The 15,208-nt window shown below is 48.9% G+C and overlaps 1 protein-coding gene across 1 annotated transcript in view; it reads right to left on the bottom strand.

Annotated features, from left to right (window-relative positions):
- LOC118783164 (WSC domain-containing protein 1) overlaps positions 1-15,208 on the bottom strand; it is a 29,457-nt gene that overhangs the window by 1,570 nt on the left and 12,679 nt on the right. The window contains exons 2-8 of the mRNA XM_036536880.1: positions 10,670-11,296; positions 10,188-10,302; positions 7,488-7,672; positions 3,590-3,711; positions 2,147-2,318; positions 1,234-1,398; positions 83-283 (exon numbers count right to left, since the gene is read on the bottom strand). Coding sequence (XP_036392773.1) covers positions 83-283; positions 1,234-1,398; positions 2,147-2,318; positions 3,590-3,711; positions 7,488-7,672; positions 10,188-10,302; positions 10,670-11,042 — 1,333 coding nt within the window. The 5' untranslated portion in view covers positions 11,043-11,296. The remainder of the gene's footprint in view (positions 1-82; positions 284-1,233; positions 1,399-2,146; positions 2,319-3,589; positions 3,712-7,487; positions 7,673-10,187; positions 10,303-10,669; positions 11,297-15,208) is intronic.

Here is a 15,208-nt window from a genome sequence, read left to right as displayed (position 1 = left end):
CACAATAGCTCTACGTGAACACATACACACACACAGTGCCTCAAAGATCCATAATCTGGTAGGCTTCTGCAGTCTGCAGTACCTTTGCTCCTCCAGTGCTGTTCCGATGCATATCCCAGGTGTCCGGCACACTTGCGGTTGAACTCGGCCATCAGGGAGCGGTAGGGGTTTCGGATCAGCAGGATAGCCGCGTCGTACATCTCGATCTCACGCCTCCCGCTCTCGTGGGTCTTCACGCAGATGGTCCGCCCGCTCTTCCAGTAATCCTTCTCGCCCTTGAAGCCTGGAAAAGCACAGACATGAAATAAACTCCGTAGAGCCAAACTAAATCAGCAGCTGTGGGACACAGGGCAATGGTCTCAGTGCTGGTAGGGCACAAATTACATTACATTATTGTCATTTAGCAGATGCTTTTATCCAGAGTGACTTACAGTACATAGGTTACACTTTTTACATGTTATCCATTTATACAGCTGGATTTTTACTAGGGCAGTTATGAGTACCTTGCCCAAGGGTACAGCAGCGCCCTAGTGGAGAATCGAAATTGGCGAATTGAAAATTGGTTATGAGGTCCTTACCACTACACTACACTGCTACCCATTAACCAGCCCCTAGGGAGCACATACTAGTTGATGCAAGTGTGAGAAGAGGCGTTTCATTTTAAAAAGATGTGGAGAGTGAGGTCGTCATTGACAAAACCCATTCTTTCAGGGAACAGATTAAGTCTAATAAAGGAACGCGGACATCTCTTGAAAGTTTAGCTTTAACAGCATCATATTATCAGAAATACTTGTGTTATGAACTTTATCATTTTATCACATGGACAGTATCACTTTTACATAATGCTTTTACTTTGTGTGGGAACTCCACAGAAAATTGTGTTGGTCCTGTTTCAGTACTGTTGACACTCTGTCTGTGATAATATCTAAGATGCATAGCAGGAGATATACAGTAATCCCCAAACAGAGACTGTAAAAACTAATGGCTCCCTTGTCAAACACAAGGGACTAATTGTCTTTATTATCTAGCAAGAACAATCAAAATTTAGCTCAAGATTCCTATCTTAAAATATAAAACAAACACTGAGGCTCCTGGCGAGTTGGTTGTGGGGGGTCTCTCCTTCCTTTGGGAACATGCCAGTAGCACATAAAACAAAATGAATGGAAAGGAGTGCGAAAAAGAGAGGGATGGATGTTGGATGGAGGCGCACGTGGTGGGGGTGAGGGGGGTAACCTTTGTTGTAGAGGGAGCCGTCAAAGTAGTAGCTGCCCGTGTAGTATCCGGTTGCCAGCTCAATCAGGTGCCGCACCCAGGTATTTCCAGCCCCAGGGAAGCTGGACAGCGCCACCAGTGTGCTCGACTTCTCCGGCAAGAACTTCCTCTCTGTACACCTGGAGTCTGAGACAGGCCATGAGTCAGGGAATCTGAGAGAAGCCTTTAGCCAATGGGCTAATGTCACCTCCCAGTCTGAGAGAGCCATTAGCCGATGGGTTAGAGTCACCTCCCTTTCTGAGAGAAGCCATTAGCCAATGGGTTAGAGTCACATCCCAGTCTGAGTGAAACCTTTAGCCAACAGGTTAAAGTCACCTCCCAGTCTGAGAGAAGCCATTAGCCAACGGGTTAAAGTCACGTCCCAGTCTGAGAGAAGCCATTAGCCAACGGGTTAAAGTCACCTCCCAGTCTGAGAGAAGCCATTAGCTAATGGTCCAAAATGCTCTTTCATCACATTTTTCTAAACAATAAATCACATGCTGGCACACTATGTGGGGGTAACCTCACATATTGTTAGAAAGTGATTCATTGGTAACTTAACTACCAGTAATTGTTTTCAATGATTAGAAAACGTAGTAAACAGGTGAAATTCTAGTTTGAAGCTGTTTGATTATTATTCAGAACACAAAGTTGTGTGCATTGAAATCCATTAAAAATAGAAACGCTATTTAATATTTTGGTTGCAAAAGTGTAGTCGTCTCCTGACTGACAGTGAGCAGTATGCAAGCAGAGGCACCACAAGGTACATCTTACTGCCTCACAACAACTATTGATCTTTTTCCTGATTAATGAGTAGAACCGCATGTTTCCTAAGGATGCAAACAAGCTGTTGTGATAAAGTGGCACACTCTTCTGGGCCCTGACCCCTGCTCACCTTGGACAGGTGTCTGGTACACCTGGTAAAAGTCCTGGTCAGCGGAGGGTGCGGTGTCGCTGCTGTTGGCCTTCGCACACCTCCGCTCCTCTGCTGGCTCATGGAGAGAGAACTCGGAGGATGCGTAACCGCAGTAACAGACGGGTCTCCGTAGAACAGCCAGTGGGAGCTCCTGGGGAACACCGTGACATGAGAAAGAAGTGGGGTCATGAGAACATGTTAAACTAGTGTACCCCCATAGCACACACCTGCAAATGTGTGATAAAACCAGCATACCCCCATGATACAGTTCTGCTAATACGAAAACAGAGTAGCACTGTAACACGCTTCTGCTAATGCGATAGAACCAGAGTACCCCCATGATAGACTTCTGCAAATGTGATTAAACCAATATATTACCATAATGCTTTTCTGCTAACATGTGATAAAGAGAGGGCATTACTGCAGCACAGCAACAATAAAGTGTAATAAAAGTAGTGTATTTCTGTGATGCACTTATTTAAACATGATAAAGCTGCTATGACCTGGTGGGATGTTCTATGAAAAGTGAAAATCCCCCAAATCATTCATCTCTGTTCATCCAATCTCTCCATCATTGTGTTCTCCTTCACTCTGCTCCCCCTCTCAAGAGCCTACAAGGGTAAGCCAGTCTGACACAGAGAACTCTTTGGGTTTCAATCGCCAGGGATGCACCAGAAATGTTTCAGCCCACCAACGCTTGAACTAAGGACGCTTATTCCGCCAAAAGCTTGATAGCACAAAACACTGCTTCCCGTTTATGAAGATGCCCAGCGTTTGAATTTAATTTGCACTGTCCCTTTTGAAGCCAACAACAGACACAGAGCTCCTGCCAAAAGTAACAACAAAATCTCCTCTGAGATTATTGGAAAAGCGACTGCCTCTTGGTTTGATTTCAGTTTACTAATTTCTCTGTGTGAATGTGTGCATATCTATGGATTTATGGGCTTCAGCACATACAACATTTTTAACATCTGGTGTACATATATATGGCTCCACCCCAAAGGCATGCATCATGCCAGCGTACTTCAGAGTCCAGAGTCACTTCTGCATTAACACTTAGTAAGATGGCTTCCAGCTGGACCACAGGGTCCGCGGGGGAGGCCGCAGTGATTGGTGGCATGAGCGGCTCTGAGCAAGCAAGCGGGATCGATTACAGAGGCCGTCGATTCTCACCGGAGGCGTATTAAAGTTTAAACAGCCTGACTGTTTTCAGGGGCCCCAGAAAAAATCAAACCCTCATCAGGAAAGGTTCCAGCCAGGTCATTATCCAGTCTTTGGACAGGAGCACAACCAATCAATGATAATCTTCCTGTTTGGAAATGGAAATTGCTCAGCTGGGATAGGGCAGTAGGAGGGGAGGGGGACAGGGGGAGGGTGGTGGTGTTGGGCGGAGGGGGGTGTATTTTTTGGGGAAATCCAGACCTTATCCGTGCAGACACCAATGCAAGACTGAGATGTCAGGTTGGGCTGGATGGACTGCACCAGGAAGGCGGTAGAAGTGTTGGCTGGCCTCTTGAAACAGCCGCGATAGCGAACATTCCTGTCTGAGAGTGTGAGAGAGAGGGAGGGAGGGAAAAAGGGAGGGAGAGAGATGAAGAGAGAGAAGGGGGTAGAAGCAAATTGACACATAAAATAGGTTACCCACAAGTAGCAGTCCATGGAAGTTTTAAAATATATGAACACATAAGTACCACATTTGCTTCCTCCTACACACCCTCTCCCAAAGAAAAAACCTTACAACAGGCAACATCTGTAACCTTCTTTTTCACACACACACAGTCTTCCCAATATACCAAAAATGGTCTAAAAATGGTCAAGATTGTCAAAGACTGAGCATGAATACTCAGTAGCTAAGCCTGCCAAAGACTGACCATTAAACATTTGCACCACTTGTGCCCAGAGCCTGAATCCTGTTTTTTTCTAGTCAGCCAAACGGCCACCTTTGCCTGCCCAAACAAGTAATTTATTAGACAAAACATTAAATTGTGTGTATAATTATAGATTGAAGCACAATGCTCTCAAGGTTAAAAACACAGCCCAGTGCATTACACACTCCCCTCAGCAGTGTGAACATGAACAAGTGTGAACAGTCTTGCACAGTGTGTAAACAGGTGACTAACACTTTGAATGGACAGAATGGACACCCTCTACCCACTGTCAGATCAGTGTTTGTTAGTGGCAATGGCCCTGTACAGCAATCTGCATGGAAGATGTCCTGATCACTTTGGCAAGGGATGATTTTACAAGACCCTCCACTGACATGGTCCTGTCCCCAACTTCTCCCTGCCATACATGCGACCGGACACCCCTCAGTACTCCCAAATTCTGTACCTTTGTGCTCAGTACATCTTGTCCTTGTTCCCGAAACCACCACTGCTCTGAGAAGCAAAAGTAAGGAGCTGAACGCTTCCCCTCCCACCGTTCTCCCACCGTTGCAGAGACGTGTTAAGGTGGGAAAACAAGATCATTCTAAAACTGCAGGACTGGAGCTTGGCCCTCCGGCCCTTCCCCAACCCCCTCCAGCAAAGCGACTTGCAGTACAGGCAACAGCCTCTGTACAGCTCTCACCGAGGGGAGTCCAACCTGTTGTTCTATGCCCCGTACTGGTCTCCAACCCATCCCCTCCAGGCCCCTGAAATGAGCCAGCCTAAAAATTCCTGCCCTAGCAAATCAGCTCTGCTTGGTGGAAGACTCGAGCAGTTCCAGCTGCAATAGTAGGTTTAAGAACAATGGCTACTCCAGTGTCCAGGAACCAGAGACAACTCCTCCTCCCACCACCCTCTGGTCTGGTCACCTTTAGGAGACACCAAGCACACAACACTGGATCACGAAGGCCAGAGACACCTGTCAAATTCCTTACGCAACTGCATTAGGAAAAGATGGTAGTCAAGCCTTGAGGTCCCCTGCATGTCTAAGCAGGACACACCCTACCTAACTCCAGCAGGTCTTTATACTAAAGAAGTTTCTGAATTGCCTGGAAGAGGATGGCTACAACCCTAACGCTTACCCTAGGGGTACAGGAAGGTCCTGCTGGCTCCAGGACCCACAAAGTAAAATCCTCGCTCTTCCCTCAGTTAACTTTGGCTGTTGAACATCCACATCATTCCTCACACAAATAGCATTACATCATCGGTGTATGCTGACACTACAACGGGTGAGTTTTCCAATGACCCTGGAATTGACATTGCCATAAACATTCCAGAGAGGAATGGTGCTGCTACCAGGGCACAGAGCTGCCCCACAAGGGGGCACCCCTGGTAAATGCCCTTCCCGGCCCCCACTGGTCTGCTTAGGCCCCCTCCCTCCTTTACCAAGCATGACACTCCAGTTTACAGCGGCTTCACTAAGGATATAAACATTCCCACAAACACCAAAGCATTTAAAGTCTTGAACAGATACTCAAGGTCAACATAAAAGAATGCCTTCTATTGATACAACAGAAATAATGGTACAAGATAAGTCCATCATGCCACAGATAAAGGACTGTCTTTGATGGAGTGTCCTGGGATATCATAAGTCTGATCCTTATGAAGCAGCCTGACCAGATGTTTAAGTCTGTCAGTCAGGTGCTGAGAAAGCATTTTATAGTCCATACACAGCAATGTGACCGGCCTCCGATTCTGCGACATTTATTGATCTCTTTTTTAGGTAGGAGTGTGAGCACCACCCACCCGGGAGAGAATGAGGTGAGAGAAGAGAAGGAAAAGGAGAAAAGGAGGAAGAAAGAAAGAGATGAGTGAGGGAGAGCAAGAGAGACAGGTAAAGGGGGAGCATGTGAAAGAGGAGTGGGAGAGAGAGAGAGAGGGAGATGGCCTGCTGTCAGAATAGTCACAGAAATAGAGATGCCACATGCACACCACAGCAGCCATGCGCAAGTCTGGTCCTGACAATTCTCTCAAGAAGCATCCGTGCCTCAGATGCAAGTGTTCCAGTGTCATTTCTGTCTCTGTACCCTGTTCCGTTTCACTCCCAATGCCGCTTACCATGGGGTGTTAAAAGCAACACTGGAAAAATATATCAGTTTATATTTTATATAATAAAATTATAAATATATCAGTTTTTCTCATAAGGCACTTTATACAGCTCTGGCTATGATGATAAGCAAAACATGTCTTGCAATAAACATCACTTTAAGTCTCTCTGGATATAACCATCTGTAAAATCATGAATGATAATAACCATAGACAAGGGGATCCGGTTATGTTTCATTTATGGTTTCCTATTATTCCTAAAATTTGACATATTTCATGGACACTTCCTTGTTTCATTCCAAGAGGATATATTTTCTAAAATGTTGATGAAAATGAATCTCATGCAGTCTCATGATTAAGTAATGCTGAAATGACATTTCCTCTGGGTGTACTTGTTTGGTGCTGAGTAATTATTATAGCTAGCGGTTAGAGTCTCAGCATGAGCTACACTGACTCAGACAGCAGGGGGCAGCGTGCAGGCCCTCCCTTTGAGTCTGTCTCTGCTGTGCAGAATGTCAGAATAACTCTAACCCGGCCTGCTGTTTATTAAGCTTGTAACTGCTCCCTGGGTACAGCGTCAGTCACATTCGTTTGCAGACGACGTGCCAGAGGGTTTTTTCGTCTCCAGCTGCTGGTGCTGGACTTGCTGATGCGGGTGCCTTGGGCTGTGCCCCTGAATCTTGATCTGTGATCTTGCTGAGTGTGGCACATTTCAGAAGCATACACCCCTACCTGCGTGGCAGCCGCCTCCCAATCCTCCCCATGGTGTCCTGCCTAGTGGCATGCAGACATGGTGAGTGATTAAGCCATTCACAGGGCCACCAGGGTGTGATGGATAGAATGCACTGATCTGGAGTCAGTGTCTATTTACTACAGTGCTGGATCATACGTGGAGAAGCAGTAGAGTACACTGATCTGGAATCAGTGTGAATCTGCCATAGTGTCAGCTGAGCAGTAAAGTGTGCTGATCTGGAGTCACTGTGCATCTACCACAGTGCTGGCCCATGTGTGGAGAAGCAGTAGAGAGGACTAATCTGAAGTCAGTATGTATCTGTCACTCCAGGCCCAAGTGTTTAGGGCCAGGTGCAGATGCTGGTATCAGACCTACAGTGGGCTTGTGGCATTGGTACAGATTGCATATCAGCTGCAGGAGGGACTGCAAACAGTGTGCAGTGAATGCTCCTGATGCAAACAGAGAAAAGGACAGCTGTCCCCCTCATCCTACTTGCAGCCCACCTCTTGCATCACCCCCACCCCACCCACACCCCCTCCCAACCACACCACACCGTACACCCACCACCACATCACAAGCCCCCACCGCACCAGCAGTGGGTCAATCCAACACTCACATCTCTTCTGGCCTGGGAGCAGCTCTTCCACCTTGTAGACTGAGAGCCGTCCCACGCCACCACAGGGGGCGCCCTTCTCCCCCTTGCAGTCCAGGTTGCAGTCTTCCTCCCGAGTGCGTGCGCTGGTGATGCGGTTGCTGCAGTAACACTCTGACCCGTACTCCAGCCCGGCAAACTGGTACCCGCTGCGCCGAGAGGGGGAGGGAGAGAGAGAGAGAGGGAGGGAGACCTGTGATACAGCAGCTGCCCTCGGGTGGAAACGCACAGCGGTGCACGTGACAGTGCTCGCCGCGTGCGCAGCCGCGAGGAAGCGTGCCATATGGGCGTGTTGTTCTGGCTCCACCACCCTTGGCAGCATGGTGCGCCCCCGCCGCGGCAGTGCCAGGCGCTGGCGGTGGCGCGGGTGCCCGTCTGTGCCCTCCCGTCTGCGCCCCGCTGCGGACGCGGGCCGAGTGTGAGAAAGCCACAGCTGGGGTACGTCTTGGTGCCAGCAGCAGCAGCCATGAGGCCAGAGGAGTCGCCGTATGCTTATCAGCATGCCAGGGCCGGGGCACTTGAGGTAACCAGCACCCCTGCTGGGCCCCGTCCCCTTTCACCTGACCCCTACTCCCCCCCCCCCCCCCCCCCCTCAGAAGCACCATACAATAAATATCCTCCAAATATGAAACCTATTCAAGGAAATACATCATATTCATATGCATTTTTAAGATGGAAGCCAGGGTCAGAACACATTTTTTTCCACTGACTATCACCTCTTAATTTCTTTATTGCTTCTAATATAGTTGATGAACACTTTATTAGGCATTTAAAACCACAATGTGTTTTATGTGTGAGTGTTATCTAATTATTATAGCTTTTCATGTGGCTACCCTTCCTCCAACAGTTGGCGTAAATATGTTGAGAAAATCCTAATTTAAAATATCACAAATAGCAAAAAAATAAGATGAAGATCATCATTTAAATTTGAATATGGCCTTTAAGGGATATAAAAGTATGTTCACAGTGAGGGGAAGAGATTCACCTCACCCTCCACCACAGTTTACACCTTAGCACACAGCATTTCAGTTTGGGATACATAATTTGGTCTGGAGAGGCACTCGTGTGAGAAAATGTGGTGCTTTTGAGCGTTCCCTCCTGTCACGTCTCCACCCCTCAGAGTCTCCACTTCGACGCAAGTCAATTTCAGCCTCGACCTCGAGCTCTTTGTCATGACCTCCTACATGAGCTGGATGGAAGGCGTCCTGAAATAACCATGTGCCTGCCCGTTTGCCTTATTTCCTGGAAGAGCACTCTGTCCTCCTGCAGCCCCCGATCAATAGCGACACATTTGGGCCGTGTGAAAGGCACAGCATGTCTCCTTGTTGCATGGGGGAGAAGGGCTGCGGCGGGCATTAGGTGTACCATCCCGCTTGACTGAAACCCGCCCCTGTGGCTACAGGTTGCTGCGGCAACCTTCCCAAAGACAACCTCTGCTGTTTTTTGTACTAATTGCGACACCTGGGTGGCATGCATGATCCCAGGGCAGAGAGCACCTGAGGAGACACAGGCTAGAGAGATTCTCATTCTTACAGCTGAGAGTGCAGCTACAAATGAGGAAACGCAGGCTAGAGAGATCCTTTTTCTTACAGCTGAGAGTGAAACTACACCTGAGTAAACGCAGTTTAGTTTTTGGTACTTTATTTTTGTGTGCCAGTTTTTCCTTAAATGTCTCAAGCTAAGACCATTTAACAGAAATCTTGAATTGTTTTGGAAAATATATGAGTGCTGTAGAGAAGCTGTAATGTTTCAATTAATAATATTAACAAGCAATAAAATAATACTAGCAATGTAGCGTTTTGGGAATGCGTGGCTAACATGTCCTCTTCCCTCTGACTAACACAAGTTACCATTGAGACTCACACAACTCTGACCAACGAAAGTTTTTCACTGTGTAGATGTGATGACATTTTCAGCATAATGACTGTAATGCATTTTTCCAAACAATCTAAGCAACTGACTCCTCTACTTCGCGAGTAGCATACATGCACAAATAGTAAGTCATTTTCATATTGCAAGAACAATTTTTTTTTTGTTTCTGTTACTGTTCTTAAAATGCACTTGGCTTTCCCACCGTCTATGTACATTTTCAAATTTCAAGGCAGGGGGTGTTAAGTAATGTACCATTTCCAAGAACAGCTGTCACACGCTGTGAGAGAATGGCAAATTTAAATACAGCATCCGGAGCGGCACACGGGGGGTTAATTAAGGAGACGAGTGCATCTCTCTGCCTCTCTGCCCCTGCAGTCCATGGATGCCAGCGGATGGGGGAGGGGGGAAAAGGGGGAATACACAGGTGCTGACTCTATCACTGCCATCATTGAGTCTCACCAGTCAGAGACCGCAGAAACGCCCCCCCCCCCACCCCCCACCCCACACGTCCCCCCCAAGAGGCCGGACGTGCCGGCTTCGGCACTCCGTTCCGCAGTAATTGGCCCCCTGCCAGATCCCTGCCTGGGTCCTGCCAACTGGCAGCTTTGGGAGTGCAGCCTGCACTCCTCCCTACCCCATTTCATTAGCTCTTAATTCCAGTCAAGTGCGGAGGATCTCCCCAGTCCACTATCTCTGCCCACCTGCCTGGCTGCCCGGCGGGGACCAGCGCTCACAGGGCATCGGGGCTGTGCTTGGAGCCTGAGGGGCGAAAGGGACGGGTACCCCCCTTACCTTTCCGAGCAGGTGTCCTGACACAGGGTGCTGGTCATTTTCCGAAAATCGTAGAACACGCTGCCCTTCATGGCCCGGTCCTTGGCGTCATCCAAGAAGCAGCCGATGTAGGTTCCTTTCCATGAAAGCAAAACAAAATAAGAGAAAAGATAAACCAGTGAAGCATTGGAGAGAACTAATAAGATCAGGTGCTCAGTTCATTAAACCTGAATGGTGATTTTACAAAGCTTTTCTTCACTGGAGAAAGCGACTACCAGGTAGGCTGACAAAATTTAGCATGGATTATTATGAATCATGAGTACTGAGAAAGGTCTCCCCATTCTGTTATGTCTCCAAAATGTCTGTTATGAAAGCTTTAAACAAATGCTTCAATTGTTGTGAAGAGATGAAGGTCTGTCAAGTTGAGTGAATCTGAGCTGCAGCTGAATATGTTGTGGAGCCTGAGTATGAGTGGGGATGCGCGCTCGTGTCAGGGGGGTTACCTTTGTGCCGGATCTTCCGGTGGGGCCGGCCGCGGTCTGCCCCGGGGTTCTCCTGCTCCGTCATAAGGCTGTGGAACCAGCGCCGTCTGAGCTGCCGGATCTCCAGGTTCCGGGACGCTAGCCAGCGGGGGACGGTCTGCTCGCCTGGTGTGTGCCGGCGTGTCGCCCCGCCCCCGAGGACGGGTGGCTCCATAGCGGCAGGCGGCGGGGGCAGCGAGGGCAGAGGGGGCCCGCCCCCCCGCTGGGTCGCCGCCAGGCTGGCGCGCTGCAGCAGGAGCACGCTCCCAGCCATGATATAGGCCACGCCCAGGAAGAGGAGGAGCATCTGCGTCCGGCGCAGGAAGCGCTGCAGCCGGTAGAAGGGCTTGGCCATCCCGCCCGCTCTCTTGCCCTGCCCCGTGTCCCCCCCGGAGTGGAGGGCAGGGTGGCGCTCACAGCGGCATGGCACGGCGACGCCTCCAGGTGCCCCTACGCCCTGCTACCACCTGCTGCCTGCTTCCATTCCGTTATCAAATGCAGCGTGGAGGGCAGGGGCTTTCAGTGGCAGCCCATTACCGGCCTTCTGCTAGCACGTTGGCGCTAACCGCTAACATCCAGGGTGCCACAGACTGGGGGCTTCCGGCAAACCTGCAGTGAAAGCAGAGGTCAGTCAGATGCACGGTTTCAGTGCACGGTAATGAAACACAGGGAGAGACAGCAGAGAAATATGAGCGGGGCTGGACACTGCACGTCGTGGCAGTGTGTCTCTATCACCGGGAAGAACCCTCCCGCCCTCGCCTAGCCCCCTCCCCCCGGCCCATTACTCACGCCCCCTCTAATGAGGTCCGCAGTGGCAGAACGGCATGTCCCACACACCGTTATCCTCATACCGTGGCTGTCAGGTCATGATCGAGGCCGGCGTAATCCCGGTGCTGCTTTGTTCTCATAAAATAAACCCTGAAATAAATCCTACCCCAGCTCCTTCATTTTACACCGAACCAATGACCACCCAACCAGGAAGCTTAAATAATGTTATTCCTATATAACAGCGATGCCACTCCGCCATAAGTCGGCATTAGGAGGGTCACTGCTGGTGCGGGCGGAACCTCGATGCATGTCTATGCATTAATCGGATTTACGGTTTAATACCTTAAATCAGCAGCAGTCATCCTAGTACCTGCGCCTACTGGCGCTGTCATTGCCAGTAACCTCAATCTCTCTGAGTCAAAGAGCACCACATCCTGTTAAATGTTTACCTTTCGTTTGACCAGCCATTTACAACACAAAAAAGAGGAATTGCAATATTTTCTCTGGGGCTTAAAAACAGCAGCTCTGACATGTTCCTTCTGCTGCATGAGTGGCATTATTTCCTCTAAGCCCTGCCCCACAGTCCCAGTTGCATGTGGCAGGACTGAATTCGGGTGCTTTATCAGGAAGAGCAAGGTTCCTGCTGCTGCTGTGAGCAGCTGAAAGCACTGTCACCGCTTCAGCCCCAACTTCCTCTTTCACTTTTTGTGTCTGACGGGAGTCTTGGCCCCTACCAAGATGGTTGCCATAGCTAGCAGCTTTGCATCCACCCCTGACAGCGAGCACACCACTGACTGCATTCTAAGACAAAGTACAGATGAGTGAAACCCTGTGAAGATTTCACCACTGCTGTCCCTCCTCATCTCCTGGGGTCTCTGTAAGACTTGGCACTTTTGAGTTCCTGCTCTAGGGAGTATCTTAGTTTCGGCCCCATCATTCAGGACACGGTACTGAAGGCCGTCCGGTTGTGAGAGATGAGATGGCCTGTGTCTTGGGCCTGTCTCTCTGATTTTTTTCAGAGCTACGGGTCAGGCTTTTTCTCAGCGTTCAAGGCTATCTTTTAATTTCTCACAAACTCTTCCAAGTTCCCTACTGCTTTTTGTAGCCATGCGCAAGATGCAAAGTGCAGTAATTCACTTAATCAGGAAAAGTATTAAGAAAGCGGAGTGGCCTGTTGGTAAGTTTGTAACCACAGGTGAAATCGAGCCGGTTCTGACTGGGAGAAGCTGCCCGTCTCGCCCCAGGGGACGATGGGTCACTTGGCGATGTGTCTCCTGTCAGACCGTTGATGATGCAGCCCCTGGCCTGGCTGCTAACTAAACACAGCTTTTGTAGCATAACCTTGCATCCCTCATTCAGGGCCCCCCGGTTTGGCAGAGGGCCCAGATCCACACAAAGCCCCTGGGATGCATGTGGGCTCTCTCCCGGGACCCATGGCGACCAAAACAAGGTGGCAGGGCAGCGTCCGTGTTTGTGTGTGTTTGGTGGGGGGGGGGTGGGGTGCAGTGAATGGCCGTCAGCTCCCAGCCTCATTACGCCCTGAGGGTTCACTAGACTGACAGGCAGCTCGGAGTTTTTCCTTAGCTAAAGCGACAGCTTCAGGGGGCCATTGGCATGCTGAGCGAATTGCTGGCCTTAACAGCTTTCCCTCTGAAACGGATGCCACATGTTTGCAGGTTGTCATTCAACAAACAAGCCTGTAAATATTAGAGAAAACACTATGCTGCCAGGCAACATCTACACCCGCAAATGCACCATCTTCAATGGGCTGTTTCACGGCACACCAGCCAATGAAACCAGCTCGTTAAGCTTTGCTGGTACATGCACAGATCTGGAGTCCAGTTATCTCTGCCACACTCAACTAATTGCAGTGGGGAGACTGAGTTGAGGTGAATTTCAGAGAACAGAAAACGCCACATACGATAGAATCTCATCTGCATGCCCCCTTGTGGAAGGTTAGCCAATCGCGCATCATCTCCCTTCTCTTACCTTCACTTACAGCGGGCATGACACAAAACACCTTCTAGATTCTCGGAGAGAAAACCTCCAACCAGCATCAAAGCCATTCAAAGACCTCTGCTTGTCTGCCGACTCAAGGGTTTCCCTCAGAGTCTGTTTCTCATGAGTGGATTTCCTGGTGAGACACAGAGAGGTTTATCACAGATACGCTCACAATCACAGCAGGGAACTGTGTGGCGGAACAACGGGATCGCCACCAGCGTTTCCGATGCTCAGCAAGACGTCTTTGTCCTCGCAGCCCAAGCAGAGGAAACGGTCCATGGGGAACAGCAATGTCCCATTTACTCCAGAGCACAACAAGCACACAGAGAAACCACAGGTCAAAGCAGATGTGTCACCACCGTGAGCCCACGGCAGCCCGAACAAATTGGCTTTGTTCCGTCAGGGACAGGGGTGGGCAGGTCAGCTGTGGTTTCCTAGTCTCAGTGCTCTCAAGATGCCTGCGAATCGCTCCAATGATGGCAGTGCAGCAGCACCCATCCTCCAATTGGTGCCCTCTTCACTGTAGTGCACTGTGGGAACTGTAGTGCAAAAAATAGCTGTTGGCTACGTGAGAGTGTATCAGGCTGCATCTGTCTTGCCTGAGTGTCCCTGTGCAACTGCAAAGGTTGCCACAGTGAGATGAGCCTAATGTGCAACTGCGATTCCAAATAAGGTCATAAAGTGTAAAAAGAAACATTAAAGTAATTCAGTTACATTATTCTGGGCACCAATAATCTCTGGAATACACAATTATATAATGACTATGGATGTGAGCCTTGATTAATTTGATATTTAAATATTTTGTGGCTGCCAAAATCAAAAATTCAAATAATCAGACTGTCTTCCCCCTCCCAGTGCTGTACTTCAGCTCTGTGAATATAATTACTCTGTGTAGAGAGCCTTCACTCACACTTTCAGGCAGGAAAATATTCGTCATCAATGAACTCCAGATTCATGCACTCTCCTTCACAAATATTAAAACTAAAACTATAAACTATCTTATCTATTTTTAATTAACAAACACTTTGATAATACAAACAAGATATTAATTATGTCATGGCGAAATACTCAGATAAAGGAATATCCCCTTCCACTGAGGGAACAATACCACCATCTGAAGGTCAGCAGTATTCAGCCTGCTCTACTCACCTGGAACGTCACTCTTTTGAATGTTTGTGCCTGATAACATACATAAACATGCTAATTTGCACTGCTGGAGTCTGGATTGTGTGTTAGTGCAAAGAGATGCCTTGTGCATTAGACAGAGATAGGTGGATGGCCTGCTGCTGGACGTCTCCTCTAGGTGGCGTACAAACGAGGCTCCCACCAGCCATCACCATGCATGAGCCATGGGTGAATAAGGCTTCGTGACCCCCAAAATGGCTGCCCGTGTCCACTGATCTCGAACAATGATAGTGTTTTTTTTGGCGGACAGTCACTTGGTTCATTCATACAAGTGTCAATACAAGTGAGTGACAGCACATGACAGCACCATCCATTAAGGGGCTTTAGGGAGCTTCAGTGAGCAATCACTCGAACGGACAAGGTGTCTCCTGGTGATTACCCAGTGAAAGATCACTAAGCAATGGCCTTCATGTGTCACTTAAGGAATATATGGCCAAAGAAATCAGTCTGCTCTTAATTCAATGGAAAGGAGTATAGAAATACAGTTGCTGCATACGGTGGGCTCACAGTATCACTGGTTCAGTAGCTGAGCAATGGGGGCTCTGTATTCCTTAGCTGTAAGTCTAC

The sequence above is a fragment of the Megalops cyprinoides genome, chromosome 9 (genome assembly GCF_013368585.1).
Source record: "Megalops cyprinoides isolate fMegCyp1 chromosome 9, fMegCyp1.pri, whole genome shotgun sequence".
Lineage (NCBI taxonomy): Eukaryota > Metazoa > Chordata > Actinopteri > Elopiformes > Megalopidae > Megalops > Megalops cyprinoides.
Note: the sequence above shows the minus strand (reverse complement) of the source record. Positions and strands in the feature narration are given on the sequence as shown.